Source organism: Hippocampus bargibanti, linkage group LG04 (genome assembly GCF_051943395.1).
Source record: "Hippocampus bargibanti isolate YZ-2025 linkage group LG04, ASM5194339v1, whole genome shotgun sequence".
Taxonomy (NCBI): Eukaryota; Metazoa; Chordata; class Actinopteri; order Syngnathiformes; family Syngnathidae; genus Hippocampus; species Hippocampus bargibanti.
In genome coordinates this window covers 26,689,610-26,714,800 of record NC_142737.1, presented here as the reverse complement: position 1 = coordinate 26,714,800, position 25,191 = coordinate 26,689,610, and the positions used below count along the sequence as shown (strand labels likewise).

General features: G+C 40.3%; 1 protein-coding gene across 7 annotated transcripts in view; it reads right to left on the bottom strand.

Annotated features, from left to right (window-relative positions):
• The window catches only part of slc4a5a (solute carrier family 4 member 5a), a 54,098-nt gene that overhangs the window by 2,353 nt on the left and 26,554 nt on the right, over positions 1–25,191 (bottom strand). For 4 of the 7 annotated variants that reach the window (XM_088994936.1, XM_088994937.1, XM_088994938.1 and 1 more), the window contains 18 exons: positions 22,075–22,232; positions 21,905–21,992; positions 17,667–17,821; positions 17,449–17,577; positions 14,652–14,826; positions 13,595–13,728; positions 12,628–12,899; positions 11,081–11,115; positions 10,585–10,776; positions 9,947–10,060; positions 8,185–8,346; positions 6,469–6,647; positions 6,286–6,358; positions 4,771–4,839; positions 3,928–4,101; positions 3,518–3,685; positions 3,375–3,433; positions 1,114–2,957 (listed from right to left, as the gene is read on the bottom strand). In XM_088994936.1, coding sequence (XP_088851062.1) covers positions 2,732–2,957; positions 3,375–3,433; positions 3,518–3,685; positions 3,928–4,101; positions 4,771–4,839; positions 6,286–6,358; positions 6,469–6,647; positions 8,185–8,346; positions 9,947–10,060; positions 10,585–10,776; positions 11,081–11,115; positions 12,628–12,899; positions 13,595–13,728; positions 14,652–14,826; positions 17,449–17,577; positions 17,667–17,821; positions 21,905–21,992; positions 22,075–22,232 — 2,562 coding nt within the window. In that variant the 3' untranslated portion in view covers positions 1,114–2,731. Of the gene's footprint in view, positions 1–1,113; positions 2,958–3,374; positions 3,434–3,517; positions 3,686–3,927; positions 4,102–4,770; positions 4,840–6,285; positions 6,359–6,468; positions 6,648–8,184; positions 8,347–9,946; positions 10,061–10,584; positions 10,777–11,080; positions 11,116–12,627; positions 12,900–13,594; positions 13,729–14,651; positions 14,827–17,448; positions 17,578–17,666; positions 17,822–21,904; positions 21,993–22,074; positions 22,233–25,191 lie in introns of those variants that run through there. The other 3 variants (XM_088994940.1, XM_088994941.1, XM_088994939.1) reach the window with 1 other exon arrangement.

Genomic DNA, 25,191 nt, shown 5'->3' with positions numbered 1-25,191 from the left:
CACCATAGAACTACAAACAAGTATAAAAAATATAGCTATTATTGACACAAACATTTGGACTACATCAATGAAATAAAACGTATGCAATAAAATCGTACAAACCACTTTGCCCACTTTCTGTCCGAAATAGAAGTTTTGGTCTTTTTTTGTTTTGTCCTTTTTATCTTTTTCTTGCTAAACAGTACAGCGATAAAGGATGTCAATTCTCGGCGTCTTTTGAGTAAAATGAAACTTAAATAACGAAAAGCGGAAAGTAAATATGTACCGAAAGTGACAACAACCCAACGTAATGTCAAGAAAATAAAGCACAGCCATCTGCTGGTCAACTATGGTATAGCAGTCATAAACAAATGTATCAGATGCAGTTACAGTATTATTATTATTATTATTATTATTATTATTATTTATTATTATTATTATTATTATTATTATTATTATGATTATTATTAGTATTAGTAGTAGTAGTAGTAGTAAAAGAAGTAATCAGATTAGCTTCAGGGAGTAGTCAACTGCTCCCCCAACCTGAGAGTAGGGACCTATCACAGCAGAGAACTGGAACCGCCACCTCTGTCCATTAGGGATATACGTAAATAGGGCTAGAGTTACTAGCACAACTTTGGTTCACTGACGAAGCTCTTCAGATGAGGAAACATCCGACACCTTCAAAGAAGTACAGATGACGGCTGAAGAAACCTTTTCATCGATGGACCACTCAGAACTTACACAGATCTATATATATACAGTAAAGTCTCGTTATATCGATATTCTCGGGAGTCGGAAAAAATATCGATATAACCGGACTATCGATATATCCGATCCTGCGGCATGTAAATTTTCTCCTTGCGTTCATAGAAATAGTATCGTAATAAGCAGTACTATCGATATAACGAGACTTTACTGTATATATATATACAGTAAAGTCTCGTTATATCGATATCGGATATATCGATAGTCCCGGTTTTATCGATACTATTTCTATGCACGCACGGAGAAAATTACATGCAAACAGGGTCGGATATATCGATAGTCCCGGTTATATCGATATTTTCTCGGACTCCCTTGAATATCGATATAACGAGACTTTACTGTATATATATATATATATATATATATATATATATTAGTATTAGTATTACTGTTATTATTACGACTACAAGTAATAGTAGTAGTAGTCGTAATAATAATACTAGAACTACGACTACTACCAGCAGCAGTAGTAGTAGTAAAATAGTAGTAAAATATTTATAATATTATCTCGAAACAATAACATTGTGCTGCGCTGGTATACTACTACTACTACTACCGCTACTACAAGTAGTAGTAGTAGTACTAGTGGTAGTAGTAGTAGAGCTTTATTTTCAAATATGCTAATATGCATGACATATAGTACGGCTGAAGAAACCTTCTCATCGATGGACCACTCCTGTACGACTGAGAGTTTACACAGACGTATACAGTACAGATGAAATTACTGTCCTCTGAAATGCTCCACTTGATGTCACTGCACTGATCCTCACAACTTGGATTCATTCCCATTCGTATTTCCATTATACAGTGGGGCCTTGGCTTACGAACTGAATTGGTTCCCAGTCAGTGTGTAAGGCGAAAAGTGTGTATCCCAAAAATTGATTTCCCATAGGAAACCATTAAAATGAGAATAATCCGTTCCCACGTCTCCATAAAATATAATTTAACTAAATAAGCCTTAAAACTACACACAACATACGTTATTCTATGTATAATAAATGTGCTATTGTATTGTAATGAAAGAAATACACTGCACTGTATAATAAAGTCACTTTATTTACATTTGTGATGGTCGTTGATGGCTCTTAATTGACACCTGTTGCTTTCTGACTTGTAAGGTCTTACGAAACTGAGGCATCACATTATCATTCATCATGTTGATGATTCTCATAGCCACAGTCTTTTCTGGATGGAACTGTTCAATAAAAGCCTGCACAAATTCTTCCATACTGCTTTCAAGGTTCGAAGGGTAACATCATGCCAAGCCTTTTCTATCAGCGGAACACAATGATACTGTCACGTTCTGAGCGTGACAAGGATAGCTGACTTGTCGGAACTTTAATAAAATGGGTTGGATCCTTCCCTAAGTAGACGGCAAAGACGTAGGTGCTGGCAGAGATTTTATTACAACAAAAGGCGCGAGTCCGATGATTCCACGGACCCGACAAAAGAAGGCGGGCGGGGGCGATGCCTCCAGCCTATCAAGCTGGGCAAAATAAAATGGCATGCGGGGGTGAAAAAAAACATGCGATTCCTGAAAGCAACAAACCTACGCGATCGCGGCTAACAATCACCTCGGGCGAAGCAAACTCTTCAAGTCGAAGACACTGGCGAGGCGTCGTAATCATGTCACTGGTGAGGTGACAGCGACTCATTGAAACGTCCCGGTATCGGTGATCAGGGGATTGACATCAGCTGGCGGAGGTCGGGAGCGGCAGCCCCGCTCCAGCTGTCAACTCGCACGTGACAATTTCGGTGTCATTAGTCACGTGAAAGCATCGACTAAATAATGCCTTTGTGTAAAGCTTTTAGGCGAAGGATGGTAGCAATGGTGGACTTAGCATAGACGGCTCTTTATTTGTAGAATAGTAGTAGAAACTTACTCTCAGTGACACACAGCGTGGGAAATGTGTCAGGCTGAGATTCACATGAAAGCCCCTGTGCGCACCTGTGACACCACAAACGCACACCTCGTTCGTGTTTCTCAATTATCTCCTTCTCCTCGACTGTAAATTTGTTTTGTGTCTTCTTTGGCTGAACACGAGTCTGTGGTGGGGTCTTTTTCGGTCCCATAATGGCAAAAGTATCGTTGAAGACGATCGACGTGTGCACTCATATAAAGCGGGTGTGGAAAGGTAGGCCGGCTGGGGCTGGGGCGCCGTTTGGTCGTGTGCTTTGGTGTTCTTCCGCTGAAGATTACTCCGCCAGCCCTGGTGGGGGGTGTGTATCGCGAAAATAGTGCTTATTCCAAGGTTTAATTTTCATAAATGTAACGTTCGTAAAACGAAAAGTTCGTAAGGCAAGGTGTTCGTAAACCGAGGCCCCACTGTACTAAGGTGCCACTAAACACACTCTTGAAAATCCCAAATTGTATATGCAGGCGTGTGTGTGCGCATGTGTGTGTGTGTGTGTGTGTGTGTGTGTGTGTGTGTGTGTGTGTGTGTGTGTGTATGTGTGAGTGCCTGTGCGTGGGTGTGCGTGTGTGTGTGCGCGTGCGTGCGCGTGTGTGCACGTGTTAAAGAGCATGGTGTGTGGCAGAGGGCTGGCAGTACGCCCGCCAATCAGACTGTACAACATCAGGATCTACCAGATCTTTGTAGGGGATGTGCAGTTTGAGGACACAGTACCTGCGATCTAAGTCTGAATCTGAACTTGGTGAATGGTTGGCGAACGGGCTGTACTTATCCTGAAAATGAATAATACAGGCACATACAAGAAGAACGAGATCAGTTGTGGCCTGCAGGGGGCAGCAAAAGTACACATTTCTCACCTCCTCCTCACTGACTTCCAATTTGGGCTTTTTCTTCTCTTTCCCCCCTTTCTTGTCATCATCTTTCTTCTTCTTCTCTTTCTCTGGCAGAAGGTCATCCAGCCAAGCCAGATCATGCTGGGAGAAGACCATGTCCAGCATTTTGCGAACGACCATCAGACCGAGGATCTGAAGTTCAAGCAACACAGTGCGCACATGTACATTTTCATACCAACATTTGTCTCATGGTTATGGACTACATATGATGTATTTGGATGGCATTTGAAGATGGCACAAACATAATTCACATGTATAGTTAATACACATAGCTTGCAGCAGCCATGAATCTGAGAACTTCTGGAGCATACACAAGACATTTAATCTAATAACAATGTTGTGCAATAAAGTTCTAACAAATGATTATTACATACCATAACTGGAAAGATGATTGCTAAAAATGTAGATTTAAGTATCCAGAGTACAGCCAGGCATATGATCTGAATCAAGGTGAACAGGTGGACCCTTCTCAGCGGAACATGACGCAGGTAGGAGAGGTCAGGTTGATGCTTGGATGGCATCATGTACAATTTAATCCTGTCCCAAAACTGTGGATGGGGGATAAAACCACGTAGTGTCAGTTTCAAACACACTGTCAAATTATTGCAGTTATCTTGGGTCACTTGTTATACGGGTCCAGACGAAATGCATTATAACAGCATGAATATTTGCATGTGGAAGAGGGGTGAAGAAGTTAATTGGATGTGGAACCTATCAAATGAATGAGCAATCACTGAGTATTTTGAGGGTCCGTTGATGTGTCACACCTCTGACTGGCTGTGCATGATAAGTGCCAGCTGCACACCCCGAAGATATTGAAAAGCGCTAGCTTTTAAGTCCTCCAGCATAATGTAAAAAAAAAATCACGAACAAAGAAAACTAAAAAAGATACATTCGGAATGGCACTCTCTAAATGCTAATTGTGAGCCCTGCACACTATCACATTAAAACATCTAGATGACCTATTGACAGCAGGAACATGAGATGGTCATGGTAAATGGGCTGTCATTTGTAGAGTCCTTTATTTATATATTGGGTATTCAAAGCTCTATTATTCACTGGCTGATGGACAGAGCATCAGCAAGAACTATCTTGCTCAAGGGCACTTCGACTTGGTCGCAACGGCTGGGGACCGAACCACCAACCTGTATTGGGAAACAACCGTATTCCTGCTCTGCATCACTTGTAAAAAAGATAATCAGAATGACTGTGAATACCTGAATTCCGCTGAGGGAAGCTACTCCCATGTAGAGGAAGACGCCGTACAACACCGGCATTGGAATATACTGAAGAGAGGAATCACAAAGAATTCATTCAACATAAGCAGTTGGCATGAGGAATAAAATAAAAGCGACAACACAGTGGTGCACAAGTCTCGAGCCATCATTAGTTTGATTGTTTTACTGATGCTTTTTCAGAGCAGTCATTTGGACATAATTCAACCATGTCCAGTCGAGACGTTGTGCACGAGGCAAAGGAGAATAACAACATGTAATTTCTTTTCATTGCTTGATGTGGGGAAACAGTCCACCGCACCAGAATCATGAACCAGGGACTGGGCATCTAACTAAGGAACAGATGGTCAAAAAAAAAAAACACAAATGCAGTACTGTATTCTGTGGCGACAACTTGAACAAAGAACTGAAAATACATTCAAACCATACATCACATTTTCATCAAATCCATCCATCTGTAACGAGTGCCGAAAATAAAAAGAAAAAAAAAGAAAAACAGGAGACGGAATGTTTCTTGAGCGAAGGGGCATCCCGACATATCTGGAATGCACAAAGAATGTTGTGATACTCAGACATCATAATTCAACTTGACTCGCAGAGGAGTACGCAAAATAAAAGCCGGAAGAGAGAGAGGACCAATTCATCAAGCATCTTCACCTTCCGAAGAACGGTTAATAACCTTCTGAACTATTAACTCATTCACAGTAAAAAAATGTGCAAAATGTATCCAGTCCAGTGTCAGGGTTTTGTCATTTTCCCTCAAATCACAGGACCCACAGAATATTGAGTTTTAGGACTACATAAACATTAAATACAGCATAAGAAACTTTAGACTCTCTTCTTTCATCAGACAAAAGAGCTAATTCCTAAATTATATGGGTCTGGAGTTATATAAATTTGACATGAAGGCGGCTGTACAAAAGGAAAATGCTTCCTCCTTGTGGAAGGGAAAAAACATTGCCATTGCCAGATTTCTGACCAGCGTTTTATTGGCACCCCCCCCCCCCCCCCCGCAAGAAAAACTAAAACCCAAACAAATTCGGGAATGACGCTCCACGTCATATTTTGGATTGGATTGGATTAGATTGGATTGGATTTGCCTTTATTAGTCTCACAGTGGAGAAATTTACATTTCACAGCAGCAAAGTCATGAAAGGAATGAAAGTAGAAAAACAAAATACAAGAGTTGCTGGAAAGGCAGCCACTCTCGCGGCGCCGTCTTGAAGTCAAAAGAACAAAAAAAAATTAAAAAAATCAATTCCCAAACACATTTGAGAATGGCAGTGAATGAGTTCATGAAGATTTAGATGTTGTGTTTTATTTCATGCTTGAAATCTTTGTTTTTGTGTACGACTTGATGTGACCCAAGCACACCCAGACTCTAGCAGCCACAGAAGTTGAATTAAAGACCAGTCTACAGTTGCTCTGGCCACTTCATTGCCATTGGGGGACCCCTAGAGGACGGAGTGCCTCTAGCAGGTGGCACTGTGTTCTTACCTTCAGCACTGGCGCAAGGAAGATGGAGACCCCAGTGAGAACGAACACCAGAATGCCTGTCACTCGTTGTTCTCTGAAAATTCAAAAGTATTGACAAATGCACCTAAAACATTGAAATAACTTAGAAAAGGATTAGACTCTAAAGAGGGAAAAAAGCAGAGCACACTGAACATGCAAATTGACCTGACTCCAAGGAATTGGGGCTGCTCTCCGGGAGCGCTGGATTCACTTTCCATCTTCAGAGAATCGATGTGGGCGATGGAGATGACGGTGGCAGCTACATACCATGGCAGACCCAAGAAGGAGCAAGTGGCCATCAGGACCCCCACCCAAAAGAGATCCAAATGGTAGCCACAACCTTTCTGCCGAGACGACAGGCACAGGATCTGAGTTAACAGCAGGGTGTTGCTCTTCATATATTTGTATCACTGCTTGTTATGGACTGAACCTGGTTTATGAATGAACCTAATGATCTTGCAGACTACAATAATTGGATCATAAAGTGTAAAAGGTAGTTAGGGTCCCTTTTTGCGATACCACGTTCAACCTATTATGGGTCAGGTAAAGCTGACGATTGAGACTCATTGAGAGTTTCAAAAATGTAGAAAATCTGTTTATAATGATTCCAAACCTACAATGCTGAAAAATTGATAAAGGGGAAAAACTGATTTGGCATTTACAATAAGTACATACTATGTATAAATGGGCATCCACAGACAGCTGTGTATCTGAGGCAGGAATGAAATCTAAAATGCAACATGATGACATTTTGTCTCAGCGACCTCAATCATCTGGTGTCAGACTGCATTTAAAATCAAACGTCTCTAAGGGATTCCCCATATCGAAGGCGAGTAGCTGCTATGAACATGGTACCATATTCTGAATGTCGCCTGTGGCATCAGAAGTAATCATGACAAATCGTAGTTTGTAATAATTGATTGTGTCTTTTTTACTTCAAATGCTTTACATTTCGATTCATGAAATCTGTTTTCAATCTACTGTCCTTAAGATATTTTGCATGTAGAAACGCAGCACAGGCGTTGAACTGTACAGTATATATTGCAGTGATGGACCGGCAGGGCCTGCAAGGCCTTCTCTGCTGGCCTAAAAATATCCGAACCACAGACTGATGTTAATTACATTTGTTCCATTATTTTTTATTAAAAAATCCATATTGTCTTTCAGCATCCTTTCATTGCTTTCCCCCTGTTGTGCTGCTTCCAGATGTGTGTTTTCTCGTATTTAAGAATTTAACCAATCACATTTCAGCCATCTTTTGTTACAAAGGTTGCTACAAAAGTTCTGCAGGCCCTCTTGCATCAAATGTGTTGCTTTAACCAATCCGATTTCGAGTTTGTAACCCATAAGGGTCTTGTAGGCGCAGGTAAACGTCAGAGTTTTTGCAAACTATGATTGGCAAATTAATTGCCAATCAGTGTAGGAAACTGCTCTTATTACTAACTGCTAGTGACAAGAGCATACTGTCTGGAGCTAGCACACTGTATAGGCAGCGAGCTTGATACGCAAATATATTATTGAGTTGATTTAATAGAGGTTTTGTCAACCCTCAATGGCTGAAGGAGCAGAAGAAATGAATTTGATTGCAGATTTGTTAAGTCCATTTTCAAGACGGAATTTTCAAGAAAAGATGGACATCATTAAGAAAGGTCGGACAGCTCAGGATACGTCCGAAATGAGCAAATAATATTGCAACTTTATGAGGTTATGATTGATGTTTTCTCATCCTGTTGTTCAATCTTCTCTGCGGTGTGAAAGAGCAACTTCTGACCCCAAGTCATGAATCCACACGTTCATGATAAAAACTCGAAGTTTCTTTCTTCAGAAGTTATTTGTATAAATAAAGGAGAGAAGTATTCTATTAGAAGTAGACTTGCCTACCTTCAGTTTATTTTCCTTTCGGTTGACAATGACAGCACTGATTTGTTGGTCCATGAAGATCAGGATGGTGACAAGGAGGGCAGGGACAAAACTGCCCAAGTAAACCCACCAGGGGTTCTTCCCAAAAGGCAACACAAGCCAGCCACGATCAGGTCGAGTTGGCTGATTAGAGACAAGAAGACCTTTCATTCCACATTCAGATTTCAAACATGTCTTTAAATATGTCATTATCCCATCAAGAGATTTATTTACGTCATGATTCTGTTTCTGTTGGTATCCAACAAATGGGAGAACAAGAACATTCTATCCAGCAATGCAACTGTCACTCGTCATCATCATCACTGAACTACTTAGAGCTTGTCATTCTTATCATTCGGAGTCGTATAATTCGCCGAGCCCCAACCGTTGCTCAGGTTGCAGACTTTTTTTGAGATGTCCCATGTTTTTGTGCCATCATTCAATTCCCTTGTTCTCTGGGTGGTCGAGTGGTTTGTACATCGACTTCACAGTGCAGAGGTATCGTGTTCAATTCCAGCTCCGGCCTTCCTGTGTGAAGTTTGCATGTTCCCCATCGGGCCTGCGTGGGTTTGCTCCGGGTCCTCCGATTTCCTCCCACACAAAAACATGCATTGCAGGCTGATTGAACACACAAAATTGTCCCGAGGTGTATGTGTTGAGCGCAAAAGGTTGTTCATCTCTGTATGCCCAGTGATGGGGTGGCAACCGGTTCAGGGTCTCCCCTGCCTTTTGACCGAAGACAGCTGGGATAGGCTACAGCACCCCTCCACTCTCCTTGTGAAGATAAAGGGGTTTGGAAAATGAATGAATGAATCAAGGTTATTTAAGATTATTGTCAGTTTATATTAGATATGTTTTGGCCCGTTTGTAGCAAACTATTTTCATTTATCATTGATTTCTTTTTGTTTTTCTCGTTTGTGTTCCGGTTGTTCTTAACAGCGACAGTATTTGAACATTTATTTATTTATTTATTTATTTATTTATTTATTTATTTATTTATTTGTCTGTTTGTTTGCAAATCAACCTATTTGGTGCCATGATATGATCCTTTTCTGCGTTTGTGGGATCCACTCCAGAGAATTCTGGATTATTACAATTGAATTTAGATTTAAAACTATAACTTTCTATTGCTATGCCGGTATGTATTTTGTTGAAATTGCTCGCTTATTCTGTACCCTACTTTATTTTTTTGTGCGGGTGGCCATTTTCATCATGGATTTAAATGAATACAATCAAAGGATCCCCACGTAGCTATTCAATACGTTGGTGTATTCCTGTAATTTTTTTTGCTGATAACATCCTCTCAATTTGTTTCACCCATCCAACTGTGGCGGGATTCTTTGAACATTTCTGGTGCATTCATACCTACACGCAAACAACAGCACACGTTCAATCCCTTGAAGCAACATGTGGTGAAAGGAGTGTTTTTGAAAGCTGGAAACATGTGCATGTGACTTTTGCATTTATCCTTGTTGCTATTTTTGGCATGATGGCATATTTTACAGAGCTGTTAAATGGGCAGATGAAACACTACTAATACCTAATCCCATTACAGTGAGGAATTAATCATGTAATTTCCCACCTGACGAAAGTGATGGAAAGCCTATGCACAAAATGTATTCCAAATGTTCTGAAAAGGGCAATTTCGACAGGCTCAAGGATGTGTTATCAAATGAGGCAGGGGGAAAGAAATGGAGTGGGACGTGCAGAAAGGGACCGGGAAAAGAAGAAATCTAGGAGAGACCTTGAATTCTGTTGGCACAATTAACTTTGGAGTTTTAAGGCCCATCAGCATGTCAAGCCCCACAAACGTCATGATGGACATGAAGATAGAAAAGTCACTGATCAGTTTCCTAAGCTGGACGAAACAACAACAAAAAAAAAAAAACATGGAAAATAAGGTTAGTCGTTGACATGTCAACAGGCAACTCCAAACGCAGTTGGTGTTGCATAAGTACAAGGACAAACAATATTTATTGTGACTGATTGCAGTGTAACATTGGCAAAGCTGTCCAGTCCGTTTTGATTGTCACGCTGGTATCATTATACTGCATTATCAGATGTAATCACGGGGTTTCTGCGCTTTTTGACGACAACAAACCTCTGGAATTTTGGAACTCACCATCTGCAATTGATTGTAGGCGGTCGTAAGTTATATACAGTCCTAAATATATTGCCACTGTCCCATTAAATGTATTGCAATCTTTTGCAACAGAGGTTTATATTGGAGTTTACATGAGGAGGAAGGTGCCTAATTGCCATTCACAGTTATGGAAATGATTGGAAGTCAGTGATTGACTCAAAAGGTTGTCGAAAAACATTGAATAAAAGTTGGTTGGATAACAAGAGACAATATAAAGCGTTAAAGCGTTGCCTTGTCACCTTAGTGGGAAAGTAGCGACTGAACTTGAACTTCTTGAGTGTGACAGTCATGGAATATGTTCCAAAGAAGAGGATGAAGGACATCAGTGCCAGATCTGGGACATACTTGCAGGAATTCCCCACCAATGAGCCCCCGTACTTCAAACAGTCCTTCTTACTCAGCTGGCTCCAGTCAAGAGCTGTCACATTCAACTGCGTGGTGGTCGGGTGGCAGAGGTGCAGAGAAGGCGGTGGAGTGGGGGGAAAAAGGAAGGTTCTTGAATGAAAATGTTTTTTTCCTTCCAAAATAAACAACAACACGATAGACATATGGAGTGAGAGGATTATGGGATGGGCGGTGATAATGGAAAGAAAGTAACAGGACAGCAAAACAACCCCCAATCACAAGGAATGATCAGAAAAAACGTCACACCCGGAATTGCGACTCGATTTTCTACCTAAAATGACTGGCTGCAAAATAAAGTATTCAATGAAAACTCTGAAAATAAGCACTTACCCCAGAGACACTAGAGCTGTTATCTGGCATTGGAACTAAACCATTGAAGATCATTTCAGCCACTGTTTGTGTGTTGGAGATGACATGTTGAAGCCAGGGGTTTAATGAGACATAAAGAGTAGATGAGGAGGGGAACAGAAGGGGATCGAAAATAAATGTACAAATTCATAATCACAATGCAGCAGAACCCAGCCTGCGGGGGCATGCCATAAAAAAAAGGGTAGACTCACTTGGAAGAGTGGGCAGCCCAATTGTTTAAGCATGCCAAAAAACAAACAAGAGATAAGTCAGTTACAGAAATGAATGTTTGTCAAAAGGTTTGCATGTTTTACAGTGCATCTGTGTTTCATCAATACAGGTGTCAGAAAAGTCTGCAAGGATACTGTGCGTTTTCTTCACTCAATGCATGAGAAGAAATCAAAGTGGTGGCAGGACGACTCATGATTGTCTCACCGTGCCAACTGGAGCCAGCTCCCTACTCATCCAACCTTGCTCCGTATGACATTTTCCACTTTCCGAGCTCTCCTCTACAACAGGGGTGTCAAACTCAATTTTTTTGCTGCGAGCCACATTGTAGTTATGAATTTGGGGAAAGCATAAAAATGTTGCATCTCCTCCACATATTACATACAGAACACAAAACAAAGTAAATAATTACTAGTTTTCAAATCTGCAGTCAAGAATAATGTGAATAATGTTACTGTGGTTTACATGGGACAATTGAAAATTTTGGTTCACACTTGAGCAAGCATCATTGAATTTCACAAGTTTAATTTGCTTTCGCAGGCAAATGATGGGGGAGGCCAGATTTCACCCCCAGACCTTGACACCTGTGCTCTAAATGCACCTGTTTGATAGCCGTTTTGAGCACGACATCATGCTGGACATGATGATGGAGCAACGGAAGATCACGGAAGAATCCTGAGAAGATTCCATGAAGGTGTAACAGAAAATGGTTGGAAAGCGCAAGATAGTCTCCAGGGAGCTCACTTCATACGGGAAAACTTGTAGTTTGTTGTTTGTAAATTACATACAGTATATTCTATGTGACACCAGTCCTGGGGGTTCTCTGATACACAATGCCATTATACCACTCGCAAACACGAAGCAACCTGATTCCACAAATGCAACTGTCTCAATAGCGCTGCATACTGTTGTCAAAGGAGCATGCTAAATGGTGCTACAGGTGCTGCAATAGATTTGGTCTGGCTACTTCAGTGTAGCAAACTAAAACTCCTGTCAGCCATGAACCTTTCGAATCAAAACCACTTTTTCACCCTTAGGGCTTGCCTGAATGTTTGTGTTTGTTTTGAAAATGAACCCTGAATGTAATTATGTATGATGAACGATGAATTCTGAATGAAAATCCACACGCACGTATTTCAAAATGCATTGGTTGTCACTCACTGGCATCAATGTCGAAAAGACCAACGTTGCAAGTCTTGGGAGAGTGCACATGAGTTACTTCACACACTTCTGTACATTAATGTTTATATCACAAGTTTTATGATGAGTGTACTCATCCCTGAAAGAAGGGATAAACTCACTCAGGTCTGGCGCCAAGCACTCGCACTTGTAAGCGGTGACATAGTCCGGCTTGAAGTTGGTGTTGATGGGATAGTATTTGAAGGAGCCCACCATCTTCTTGATGGCGTCAGAGATGAAGATGAAGGAAATCAGGCTGGAGAAGCCCTCTTCAGTGAAACGTGTCATGTACTTGATAATATAACTGGCATCGGTTGCCACCAGGATGAAACACTGCAAGCATGAGTGGATGCCTATCCACAGGCGCAGCTCCATGTAATCAATGTTGTTATTCCTTCAGGAAGCAGAAATCAGAGAAGCGTGTTGAGTGAAGGGATGAAAGCAGTCAAGCTCCCCAAATCAAATGCTCAAGGCCCAAAAGCCCCTCCAGGCCAAATTCACCTTGTTATCACCTAAGAAAAGATATCCCAACAGTTGTAAGAAAATTCCTTCAATATGGACAGGGCAAATGTTTCTTGCCTCAAACTTGATGATGAGCTGCATGTACAGCAAAAAAAAAGCAATAATAATAAAAATAATCCAACGTTGTGGATCACCACGGTTAAATGTCTGCCTTCTCATGCTCTTTAAAATTGACGTCTATTGATTTGGTTTGCTGCTTTGCTTATGTTCATGTTTGTAAGCGGCTCACCTCCTTTCTGTCTTATTATCTTTCAATTTACAACTCATTCACTTCATAAATCACAATCATTATCCACAATTTTTATTTTCTGGCATTTGTCCTCAATCGTGGCTCAGGTGAGCCGACGTCTTTCCATCTCACTCTTTGCGAAAGGCCGTACTCATTCATTGAAGAGTTGACCGCCCCCATTTCTCGTCTTGGATTCTCAGTATTTCACTGAACACGGTACAAATAAAAAAATTGGACTGCTTATGTCTGCTCCATGAAATTGTGAACTGCCCTGAACCGTCCCGATCCCGTGATTAAAGCCCCTCATTCTGTATCATTTGTTGGGGAAAAAGGCTCACTTGCTGAATTCAAACAGGAGCTTTTCAAAGATGAGGATGGGTCCAGTTGAGCTCAGAATGATGAGAGGCTGACCCCCGAGTAGACAGAACACAGAGCCGGCCAGAGCTGTACCGAGAAAACTTTCCATTACACCCTGTTAAGGACAAGAGACAGATTATAGATCACATTGTCGCAGGACGATGAATAAGTGTGAGCGGTTATATGAGAGTCAAAAATGAAAGAGTAAACAGGAACTGCAGGATGAAGAGGTAACAAGATTCTCCCGATCAAAATCTCGATACAATCAATTGGTTTGTTGCACTTTTTTGTCTCGTGTATAAATGTACAGTTAACTCATTCACTGCCAGACGATGTGCAAAAAATAGGTCCACTCCAGTGCCAGGGTTTTTGTCATTTTCACTCAAATTGCAGGACCCACAGAATATTGAGTTTTACAGAAACATTGAAATGCAGCATAAGAAACCTTCAACTCTCTTCTTTCATCAGAACAAAAAATGTTATGTCAATCCTATTTGGTTCTAGAATTATCTGCAAGGGAAGTGGCTGCGGATGTACAAAAGGCAAGTGCTGCCCCATTGTGGGAGGGAAAAACATTGTGAGAGGTCTGACCGGAGCTTGATTCGCTCCCCGCTCCACTGCAAGAAAAAAACAAAACCCGAACAAATTCGGGAATGGCGCTCCACTTCATGCTTTTCAATTCCCGAAATTATTTGGGTTTGGCAGTGAACGAGTTAAGGCTCAAATCATTTTGATTGCATTTTAAATTTCTTTCTAGATAATCAATATCTTTCGGAACAAATGTAAATCGAAACATATGTTTGGAAATTATTTTTTTTATCATGCAAATGGTTGAATGAATGTTTCCTCAATATTGTCCAATATGATGAGAAATCACCATTTAGAAAATAAATAAAAAACTACAAATGGCTAACTTGAACCACGTCATGAATGTACGCTACACATATCTTCAAGGAAACCAAAATATGTCATAAAAAAGAAAGTTGCGAAAAAGTACAGCAAAACATAATAAGAGAGCATACTGTATATGTTTTTTACCTGGTAGTTTTCGGTTGCATCTCCCAGAAGGCCACCAAAGGTGATGGCATTAGTGATGCAGCCCAAATAGATGAAGAGTACAGCTGAGATGGACTGAATGTGGAAACCCTCGTAGAAATCACTGGGTAGCCAAGGCAATTTGCGTTTTATGTCCAGGTACAATCCACCACAGAAGCTATTAGATAAACCAGACACCGTTAGTCAAGCAGCTGGTATTTTTGCAGGTATTATGCAGCTATCCTTTCTTCCATCAATTTCTGTCTTTTTATGTCTGTGCACAACAGTGAAAACACGATGCAAGGCTGAAAGAGATGCCCATGTATCAAAAGTCAAACTTTGCAAAGATAACATCATACAGTTTTATTTATTCGCCTCAAAGTGAGACCACATCTAAATTTCATGAATATACAAATAAAGTATTTACGTTAACACCTTGAGTGAGCAGGCAGAGACTCAGCTAGTATTTGTGTCAAGACAAAAACTGAAAAAAAAAAAAATCCCTGAATACAGTGATACCTCAGTTTACGAACGCTTTTGCTCACGAACATTTCGCCTTACGAACATTAAATTTGCGATAATATAATCTTGGCATTGCGGACTAGTTTGCGGCAGATAAACCGAACCACACGGTCGAACAGCACCACAGTGGCTGGCGGACTAGTTTTCCACACCGCATTTGAGTACAGACATAGTTTGTTATCGAGTGGACTACTTTTGCTATTATGGGACAGAAAAAGAACCCACCACAGGCTAGTGTTAAGCCTAAAAAGTCATTACGATTGAGAAGAGGTTGATAAACCTCTGTTGATTTGGATTCTTGAAAAGCAGGTAGCAGAGGATGGATGGTGTGTGTGAGCGTATTATCGCAGCGAAAGCACTTCACTCGGATAGCATCAAGAGGCAACTACATCAACAACCATGACAAAGGTAAATGAAACGACTTAATTATACAGTTCTGTTTATTTCTTTAATTACAATACACCAGTGCATTCATTATACATGAAATAAGGTATATTTTGTGTAGTTTTAATGCTTATTTAGTCAAAAAATATGTTTTATGGGGAACTGGGAACGGATTATTCTCATTTTTAATGTTTCTTATGGGAAATAAATGTTTGGAAGACAAATCTTTCGCCTTGCACACATTTTCTGGTAACCAATTAACTTTGTAAACTGAGGTATCACTGTATATTCATCTATCGGCCCGGTAGTCAAGTGGTTCGCATGCCCACTTCACAGTGCAGAGGTACCGGGCGTGATTCCAGCTTCCTGTGAAGTTTGCATATTCTTTCCGTGCTTGGTGTTTTTTTTTTTATTTGGGTCCTCGGGTTTCCTCCTACATACCGAAAACTTGCATTGCAGAGTGATTAAACAATCCAAATTGTCCCTCGGTGTGAGTGTCAGCACGTATGGTTGTTTGTTTCTGTGTGCCCCGCAACCGGTTCAGGGTGTCCCCGCCTTCTGCCTGAAGTTGCTGGGATAGGCTCCAGCTTCCCCCATGAGCCTAGTGAGGATAAAGCAGCTCAGAAGAGGAATGAATAAATGAATATCTATCTGTCCATTATCTGAACTGCTGATCCTCTCTGTCATATCTTTGCTGTATTCGGGCGGTAGACAGAGGACACCCTGAACTGGTTGCCAACCATTCGCAGGGCATTTAATGTTACCGGTCCATGCATGCAATGGGGGAGGAAACAGGAGTACCCTGACAAAACCCACATAGGAAGGCCGGGGCTAGATTCGCGCCCACAACCTCTCCACTGCGAGGCAGACATGCTAACCACCGTGGGGCCCCCATAATATATAAGCGGTCATTTTATGACACAACTCTGTGGTGCAGAATGCAGATTAAAAACAAACATTACCATTTTTATTTGCTGCGTCCAGCTGGCTTGTTTGTTCAAAATGATTTAAGTTGCATTGACGGCATGCAAGCAGTCCCACTGGCATGTTCAGTATTAGTCATTGCCTAAGCGCTCAGCCGAAGTGATTTATTAACAACCAAGGCTATAACAGATGCATTACAATCTATAAACAAGTCTGCGATTATTCATTCTACATCAACTTAAACAACTCAATCATGAGTTAGTGGATAATTTAGGAAGAGTAATGTAAACAATGAAAGAGGTATGAGGATGAATGGTGATGAGGTGAAGTTGATGTTTTGGTTGGTTTCAAATGGATTTCTATCAAAGGTAATGCTGATGATTGTTGTTTGTATTTATTAACTGAAGGGGTAAATAGTCTGATTGGCCACACCTAAAGTTCAAGTCCAACACTGGCCCCTGTTTCCAAAGAATTACTGTCCTGTCAGCAAAGTTGCGATGAAGAGGAGGGCAGTTCGACACCATTCCAAACCATAAACATCAAGTTAATAACTCTCTGGCAATCAAAACCAATCCAATATTATCTTTGTAATGAGAGATCTGTCTGTCCGATCCCTTTTTACCGTTTGGTTTTCATGATTGAATTTGGGATCAGAAACCAATATTTAGTTTTGTTGTCTCAAGCAAATCTGAAATCATTGATACACTGTCAAATGTTGAGGCAACGCTGGCTTGACAGAAAATCAAATAAACATCTTGGCATGCTGAGGTAGTAATTGCATGTTTGGATCCCTGTGTGTATGTGTATGCATGTGTGTGTGTTTGTGTGCGTGTGTGTTTTTTTAGTTGGGAGGGAATTGGAATGAGACACAAATCATGAATAAATATGACACATTGGGCAACCCCCAACATCATAAGAGTCATGACCAGTAACATTTCCATCCCCTCAAAATAATGATTTGGTAACATACCGCCCAGTGAAGGCAAGCTCCTCTCCCAGTTCATGCTGTGCTGGCATTTCCTCATCCTCAACGCGGCTTCCTCCTCCACCCGCTGCACCATTCATCTGTCCCAATTCATTTAAGGAGAACACCGACTTCCTGAAGAAGAGAGTCAAGAGATGATACATAAGTTGATCCATTCAAATGTTTGGATGAAACACACAGCAGGAGATCAAACTCTGCTTGACCTTTTGTCTGCAGAGGGAACTTTCTTGGGTGGCTCGATACGGATTTTTGGATCCCATTCGCCTGGCGGAAGCACAATCACCTCATCCAAAAATTCGTCGATGCCCGCAATGAGGTCCTCACGATCTCTGGCTTTGTAAGCAACGTCGCTGAAGAGCTATGACCATAGGATAGAGAGTGATTTTAGCATTTCACTTGGCACATGCTATGGTGATAAGTACATGCAGTATATCTCACATTTGATGCATTTTCATGCTCTGCTGTCCTTTGGAGATTTGCTAAACATAAATTCTGCAAGACTTATTGACATTTCAAACCCAGCTGGATTTCATTCAAGAACACCTGCCAGTCACCAGCTAATGATGCGTCCTCAGGCTGTGAGTCAAGTGCATCATTCAGTAAAGGAAATGATATAGGGGTGGGGGGATGCGGGATTGATGAGAAAATATGTCCATTTTAATCATCCATTCAATCATATTGAGATTGTTGCCGGCCACAGTACAGGTCTTTTCCCAATGAAATAAATAAACCCAACACAGAACACACATGACTTCCACAGAGTGTCCTTTAACATATTAAATCATCAGTCCGCGGACAGATATATTTTCCCCAGAGCGGTGACACATGCATTGATTTTCTCCCACCAGCATAATCAACTTAACTTGATCTTTGTGGAAGCTTTTTTACATAAAAAAATCAGCAGATGGTTTTACAAGCCAGCCACAAGGAGTTAGTTTAATAATTTACAGAGCAATTCTTGAGACACATGTTTCACGGCTAAGGCAATATTTACCCTACTTGGTTGAAGAGATTAAATCATTATGATTAAAAAAAACCTGGCTGAACAAACTCATCACCTAATGTACATGGGTATTTGACAACCTCCCTAAATTAACAGTTTTGGTAATGACCCAAATTTAAGTTGATGTTCCTGTCATGCGTTGCCTATCCACCAGTATATTCAAGCTCAAGTCGATGATTTTATATTTCAAATGTTAATAGAATTATTGTAGTTTGCTAGTCTTTCATTTTAAATAGGCTTGTTTTCCAAAATCGCATTGTTATTTCTAGATTAAAATGTCAAATGGGAGTGATTTACTTGAATTTTGGTGCCAGAAGAGAGAAGAAAAAAACAACGCTTGGCTTCTCCAATTAGGGATAACGGATCATATCTCATTTGTGTTAAAAATGGAAAAGCACTGCAAGTACCCTGAAAATCCAATGCAAATCAGCTTCTAAGTCATTCAGGTCTTGATTAAAGGTTGATTTTTATCAGAATCAGAATCAGAATCAGAATCACCTTTATTGCCAAGTATGTAGAACACACAAGGAATTTGTTTCCGGTAGAACACGCTGCACTAGTATCGTTGTCAAAAAAACTGCTAAGTGGCACTATACAGTTCCATTTTGGCTACTGTTGAATATATATATATATATATATTTAATTTTACCTTCCATATTTACTTTATAAGAGTGTCAGTTCTGTTTCTGTACCAGTATCCTTGTGGACTGGAGATCAATGTTGTGTAATCGCTGCTCTGAAGTTAATTGTCTCTGCCACATAGAACGTTCTAACTACAAATGATAATGACTGAACACTAAAATTTAGCTGGTGAAGAACATGATTTCATATAAATGATTGCTCATACAAGACACAAATCTGTTTGCAAGTTAATCATCAGTTTTTGGCCTGCCTGGAGGAGTTTAAGCATCTTCGAGTCTTGTTCACGAATGAGGTCAGAAGGGAGGCAGAGATCGAGGTCTGTGTGTGTCTGCTGTGATGTGTGCATCAGACTGTCGTGGTAAAGAAGAAGCTGAGCCAAACGGTGATACTCTCAATTTACAAACCTCATCTATGGTCACGAGACATGGGTGTTGACCGAAAGAATGAGGTCCCGGATGCAAGCGGCCGAAATTATTATTTTTTTCGGAAGGAGAACAGGCTCTCTCTTAAAGATAAGGTAAGAAGCTCGGTCATCCGGGAGAGGCTCAGAATCGAGCCGTTTCTTCTCCAAATTGAGAGGCGTGAGATGAAGTGGCACGGGTGTCTGATTAGGATGCCTCCTGGATGACTCACTGGCGAGGTCTTCCAGGGATGTCTCACTGGTAGAAGACCCCGGGGCCAACACTGGAGAGACTAATTTACAACAGATTATTTTCTTACAAACAGTGTTTTTTTCAGGTGTTCAAATACCTGACATGTTTTGACGTATAAGTATAGATATCAAGTAGACAGGGTGAACTTAACACAACTACTGGAGAGACTATGTCAACCAGCTGGCCTGGGAACGCCTCGCGATCCACCAGAGAGACCTGAAAGAAGGGGCTTGGGAGAAGGAAGTTTGGGCTTCCCTACTAAAGGTGCTGCCCCAGCCCCGGAGAAGTGACATAAAACATAAAACCCCCTCATTTCACCACATCACTCCTGTCCTCCAACAGCTCCACTGGCTCCCTGTTAAACTCCGTATTGAATTCAAGATACTTCTGTTTACATTTAAAGCCATCCTTGCCCCCCCCCTATCTGTCTGACCTAATTCAAATCTCCGTTCCTTCTCGGGCCCTCAGATCCTCTTCCTCCCTCCACCTCTACATGGCCTCTGCCCGTCTCACAACGATGGGGTGCAGAGCTTTCAGCCGCTCCGCACCTAAACTCTGGAACTCACTTCCACCCAACATCCGCAACATTGACTCCCTTCCTACTTTCAAATCTCACCTGAAAACCCACCTGTTTAAACTTCCTTTCATGGTCTAATTTATTCTGCTGTTTTATTATTTATTGTTTTATGCATGATTTTACTGTTTTGTGTGTTGTCTTTGTTGTAAACTGTCCTTGAGTGTTCAGAAAGGCGCTTGTAAATTAAATGTATTATTATTATTATAAAACAAATGGATTTTCTACCTAAATAAGATAACATGGTGCTAATAAATGTGATATTTTAGCAAGATTTGTATCCATTTGTCACTTAATGTACACTCAACTACACAACACAAGTGATAAGATATGTGCTACGTACCCAGATTATGGTTTCATTACAGCAGCAAGTTCAACTTTGCACAGCAGAGAATGTAGCTGCAAGGACATTGTTCGCGATACCATCCACAGTCAGGGTTTTATGAAATAAAATGCACACCTTTAGTCCATGAACAATCACTTTGTGGAGGGCTTCGTGTGTCCCAATGATCGTAGGTGATAAATTGTCTGAGACTTTATGTCCCTGGCAGTTTCATCCATTGCAAACAGGTTCAAGGTGAGGGACCGGCCAAAGCACAGATCAAAATGGCCATGATGAATACAATTAATTTATTAATGGAACTATCTTTCCCTTGCCCAGAGGCATGTCACTGGGGACTCCCTAGGGAGCCCGGCATCTACCCACGGGGTCCAATAAGCCACGGCCGAAAAAGGTCACCGGAGTCCACCTTCTCGTGGTCGTAAGACCTGTGAGAGAGGTCAACGGGGTTGGGTGCAAAGAGCAGTGAGCTGACCGAAGGCGACTGAAGCTAGCTCATTTCACCTCACTGGTTGGGGATAAGAGACTAGCCTATCTCCACCTATGGCCTGACTTTTGTTTGTGCATGTGCTTCAAACAGCGACTTTTTTTTTTCTTTTCAAAAAATGTATCTTGATACAAATCACTCACAATTAAAGTATTTCCATTATATCAACGACATCTATTCACATTTTTGCTGAGAGCATCAGTGCAACACCACGAAAGATGGAAAAACACTGGAAATAAAATGTCAAAATTTGTGTTTTATTTTTTCAAATGGTTTTAAGAAAATAAAATCATCTATATCAAGATACTTTTTAAAAGTAGACTATATTTTAAGGTACTGTATTTAAAAGTAATTTCAGCACTTCTCTTTTGTGCTACCATTTGATGAAACCTAGTAAGTTCAACACTTGTTCTGGGTGTAATTTACTGTATACAATAGTGTAATATGGTCCTAAATTTGGTTTTAGAAAAAGGCATTAACATTTTCTGGAGCGGGATCGGCATCTCACACCCTTAATTGAGTTTTAAGGTAGTTAACATTCCATCGTCTTTCCCGTATCGTTTGAATAATTCTTCAAATGATGATGAACTGCAATCAAAATGCATTTCTTCTTTCACCACTGAGATTTAATATCACGTTCAGTTTGTACACAATACGGCATGATGTTGCAACATAGAGGGCAATACAGTTCATATTGCCGGCGAGAAACGTAAAAAAAGAAAAAAAAAATCTAACGACTTACATCATCAACCATGAGTGTTGCTATGGCTCGACCTATCTCGTTGTATGACTTGGCCTTTCCCTGTGGTCCCAAGAGAATGAACAAGAATCTGTGCAATGATGAAACACATATCAAGTATGTGCGGGGTGAAAGATTTGGTACGTGACATTCAAAAATAAGGGCCATCTCACCTGGTGGGTACAGGCACCTCAGTCAGACCTCCAAGTGTTGTAGCTTGGGACAAGCGGACAAATGCAACAAAGGGTTTGTGGAGGAAATCCACTTCTCCCACCAGCACGTTGGAGGCCTCAGCATCTCTGGGGATCTTCTTCATGAATTTATTCTTCAGCTAACAATGGCAAACACATAGGAATCGACAATGTCTCACGAGACATGATAAAAATCATATTGAACCTCATTCAATCTCGATTCTTACCATATTTTCATTCTTCAACAAGATTTTTGTATTCAAGAATATTTTATTATCTGGAATGTATTCTCATAAAAACAAAAATATCTTAGGGAAGCTACACTAAGACACCGACACAGGGGTTTAATAATTTGGTAATTGTTTTACAAAATAACATATACATGTATATGTGTGTGACACTGGCAGTATAGTGGTTTATGCTTCTACATTTGAACTTGATCAACAAGCAATTTAGTAGAAAATAAATAAACAAACATTTGGGTGATTCTAATCCCCCTTGGGACTCATAATAGATATTTTGTTGGGGAGCAGAGCACAAAAAGACAGATCACACCCGTAGAAACATGCATGAGATATGTCAGTCATATGTCTGCTTGACATGCAAACACCACTGTATTTGTTGAGCTTGACAGCAAAGTGGAAATGCCATCTTCCTGAAAATAAAAAATACATATCTGTCCCGATAAACACAACAAATTATTTTTTGTATGTTTATTTTTTTCCCATGAAGGAAAACTGGTAATGTAGTTGCAGTGACTTTTACGGCAACAACCTTCTCACAAGGCAGAGCCCTTTGGGCCACTCACAAAAATAAATAGAAGAAAATGACCACCCAAAAAAAACCTTCAGTGGTTGGAAAAATTGCTGAATATGGTAACACAAAGTTGATAAGTTGGCAACGTTGAGTGAGCTTGCTTCATCACATAAGTGAGTTGTCATGATAATAAAAGATGGATTTTCATGAGACTAATTACACTTCATTGTGGTCCAGAAACCCCCCTACATGTATGTTAGATTTGACTCACAAGTCTTTGAAAAGTATTTGTTCTTCTATTGGAGCACTGGCTGTCGGGCATATTGATTTATTTGTCTGATTTACTTCTTCATTTTGGTCTTGAGTATCAAGAACTGGCTAAATAATGCAGGTTGGTGCACAGCTGTACAGCTGTACAGGTATTTCAGAAGCACTTTGACCTATAGATTCTGATGGCGAGGTGGGACAAAGGTTTTGGCAGAACAATAACGCTCAATAACATGAGAGCTTTACCAATAACCCCACAGCCTGAATTTCTCGTGCCATGTGCGGGCCAATCACGAGGACAATATAATCCATTTTTTACAAGCTCAATATTGACACGGGAAATGCAGCAAACTATCCTTGTTCCACTTGTGTCACATGTGATCAACTATAGGTCTGTAAATATAATCAGACTACCCATGGCCACATTTGAATTGTTGCGTTAGTGTTGTAAATGTACAATTTGGGATTAGAATTTGCATTGACACTTGCAATGACTAGTCCAATGCCCCTAAATTCATAGAATTATTATTATTATTATTATTATTATTATTATTATTATTATTATTATTATTATTATTATTATTATTATTAATACTATCATTAATATTCTTTTTATTATACAATACTGTAAAAACATATATAGTTATCATGAAGTAATACGTTAAATTGATTTACATTTTATTTACAATTCTTTTTTTTTTATCAAACTCAGTCTGTTCAATTTTGCATGGTCAAACTAGTTTTTGTTACAGGCCACATTGTGGTTTCCCTTGGAGGGCCGTTGTACGAAAACAGAAAGAACCAAAAAAAAGGCTCATTCAACGATTATTGAAGTTAGTGTAATGAGGGTTTTGGTCACAAGAAAATGCTTACAATATTTAGCTCATTCATTACATATGGGACATTTTGGTACAGATTTTCGCAATTATTGTAGAACTTCACATGATTGAATTGCTTTTTTTGGGCCACATGAAATAATGTGAAATAATGTGGCGGGCCAGAGCTGCCCCCTGGGCCGCGAGTTTGATATCTACGGTTTGGTTGTTCTTTTCACACGTATGACATAAAGATTCCATTCATCCATTCCCTCACCCCATCACATTAAATCATTGCAAACACATGCACATGGATTGTTGTGTCATCTCTGAGTTTCACATCCTTGCATCTGATCTGTGTGTGTATGTGTGTGTGTGTGTGTGTGTGTGCGTGCGTGTGTGCGTGTTTGCGTGTGCGTGCGTGCGCGTAAACTTCCTCGATTGCTGGCTGCCACCTTCTGAGATTGATAGTACCGAGAGGCAGAGCTGACTCTCACCACCCCTATGAAGCATCATTCAAACACATCCATGAGATGTTAGGTGGTAATCTCAACAATAATTCAAATCGGCAAAAGTCGAAAATGAGTGCAACAGCGATATTCTTGCCTGCAGAAAAGTGATATTGTGATGTTGAATAGAGGATTTGGGAACATTTATTTTGCCATCAGGCACTGTGAATGATCAAAAGCTACAATTTCACTACACCGAGGAAGTGTTTAACAACAAACTTTATTTGATGTTATTTTTTCAATGTCAACAAGTCTACATTTTGCATTATACATACATGCAATTACCCTTCCAGCTGGTGTTGTAATTCGTTCTAGGCAGGGGAGGGTACCAATATAAGGTGGCTGATACCGGTACCTCTGGTGGTCATTTATCAATCAGGAACTCAAGGCATGCATGACAGACAGAAGTCATGCAAATTAAGTTACATTATTCGATTATACTACTTCAAAAATATATCTGGATCCAAATGCTTTTTATTTTATTCAACCATCCTGGTAAAATAAAATCAACACCCCATTTTTTTCAGCGTATTGACAAACAATCATACATTCCCAAAAGCATACCTCGGAAATCATTCAAAACTGCCACATATGTTTTTGGAATGTGTGAGACAACCGGAGAGACATATGTGGGATGTCATAAGAGTAAGGTCAATTTTTGAAATATTTTTGCCCCAAACTTCCTCCTATTAAGTAAATGTTGGCAAATTCTTACCCTACTCTTATTGGTCAGATTATGCAAGTGTTTAATA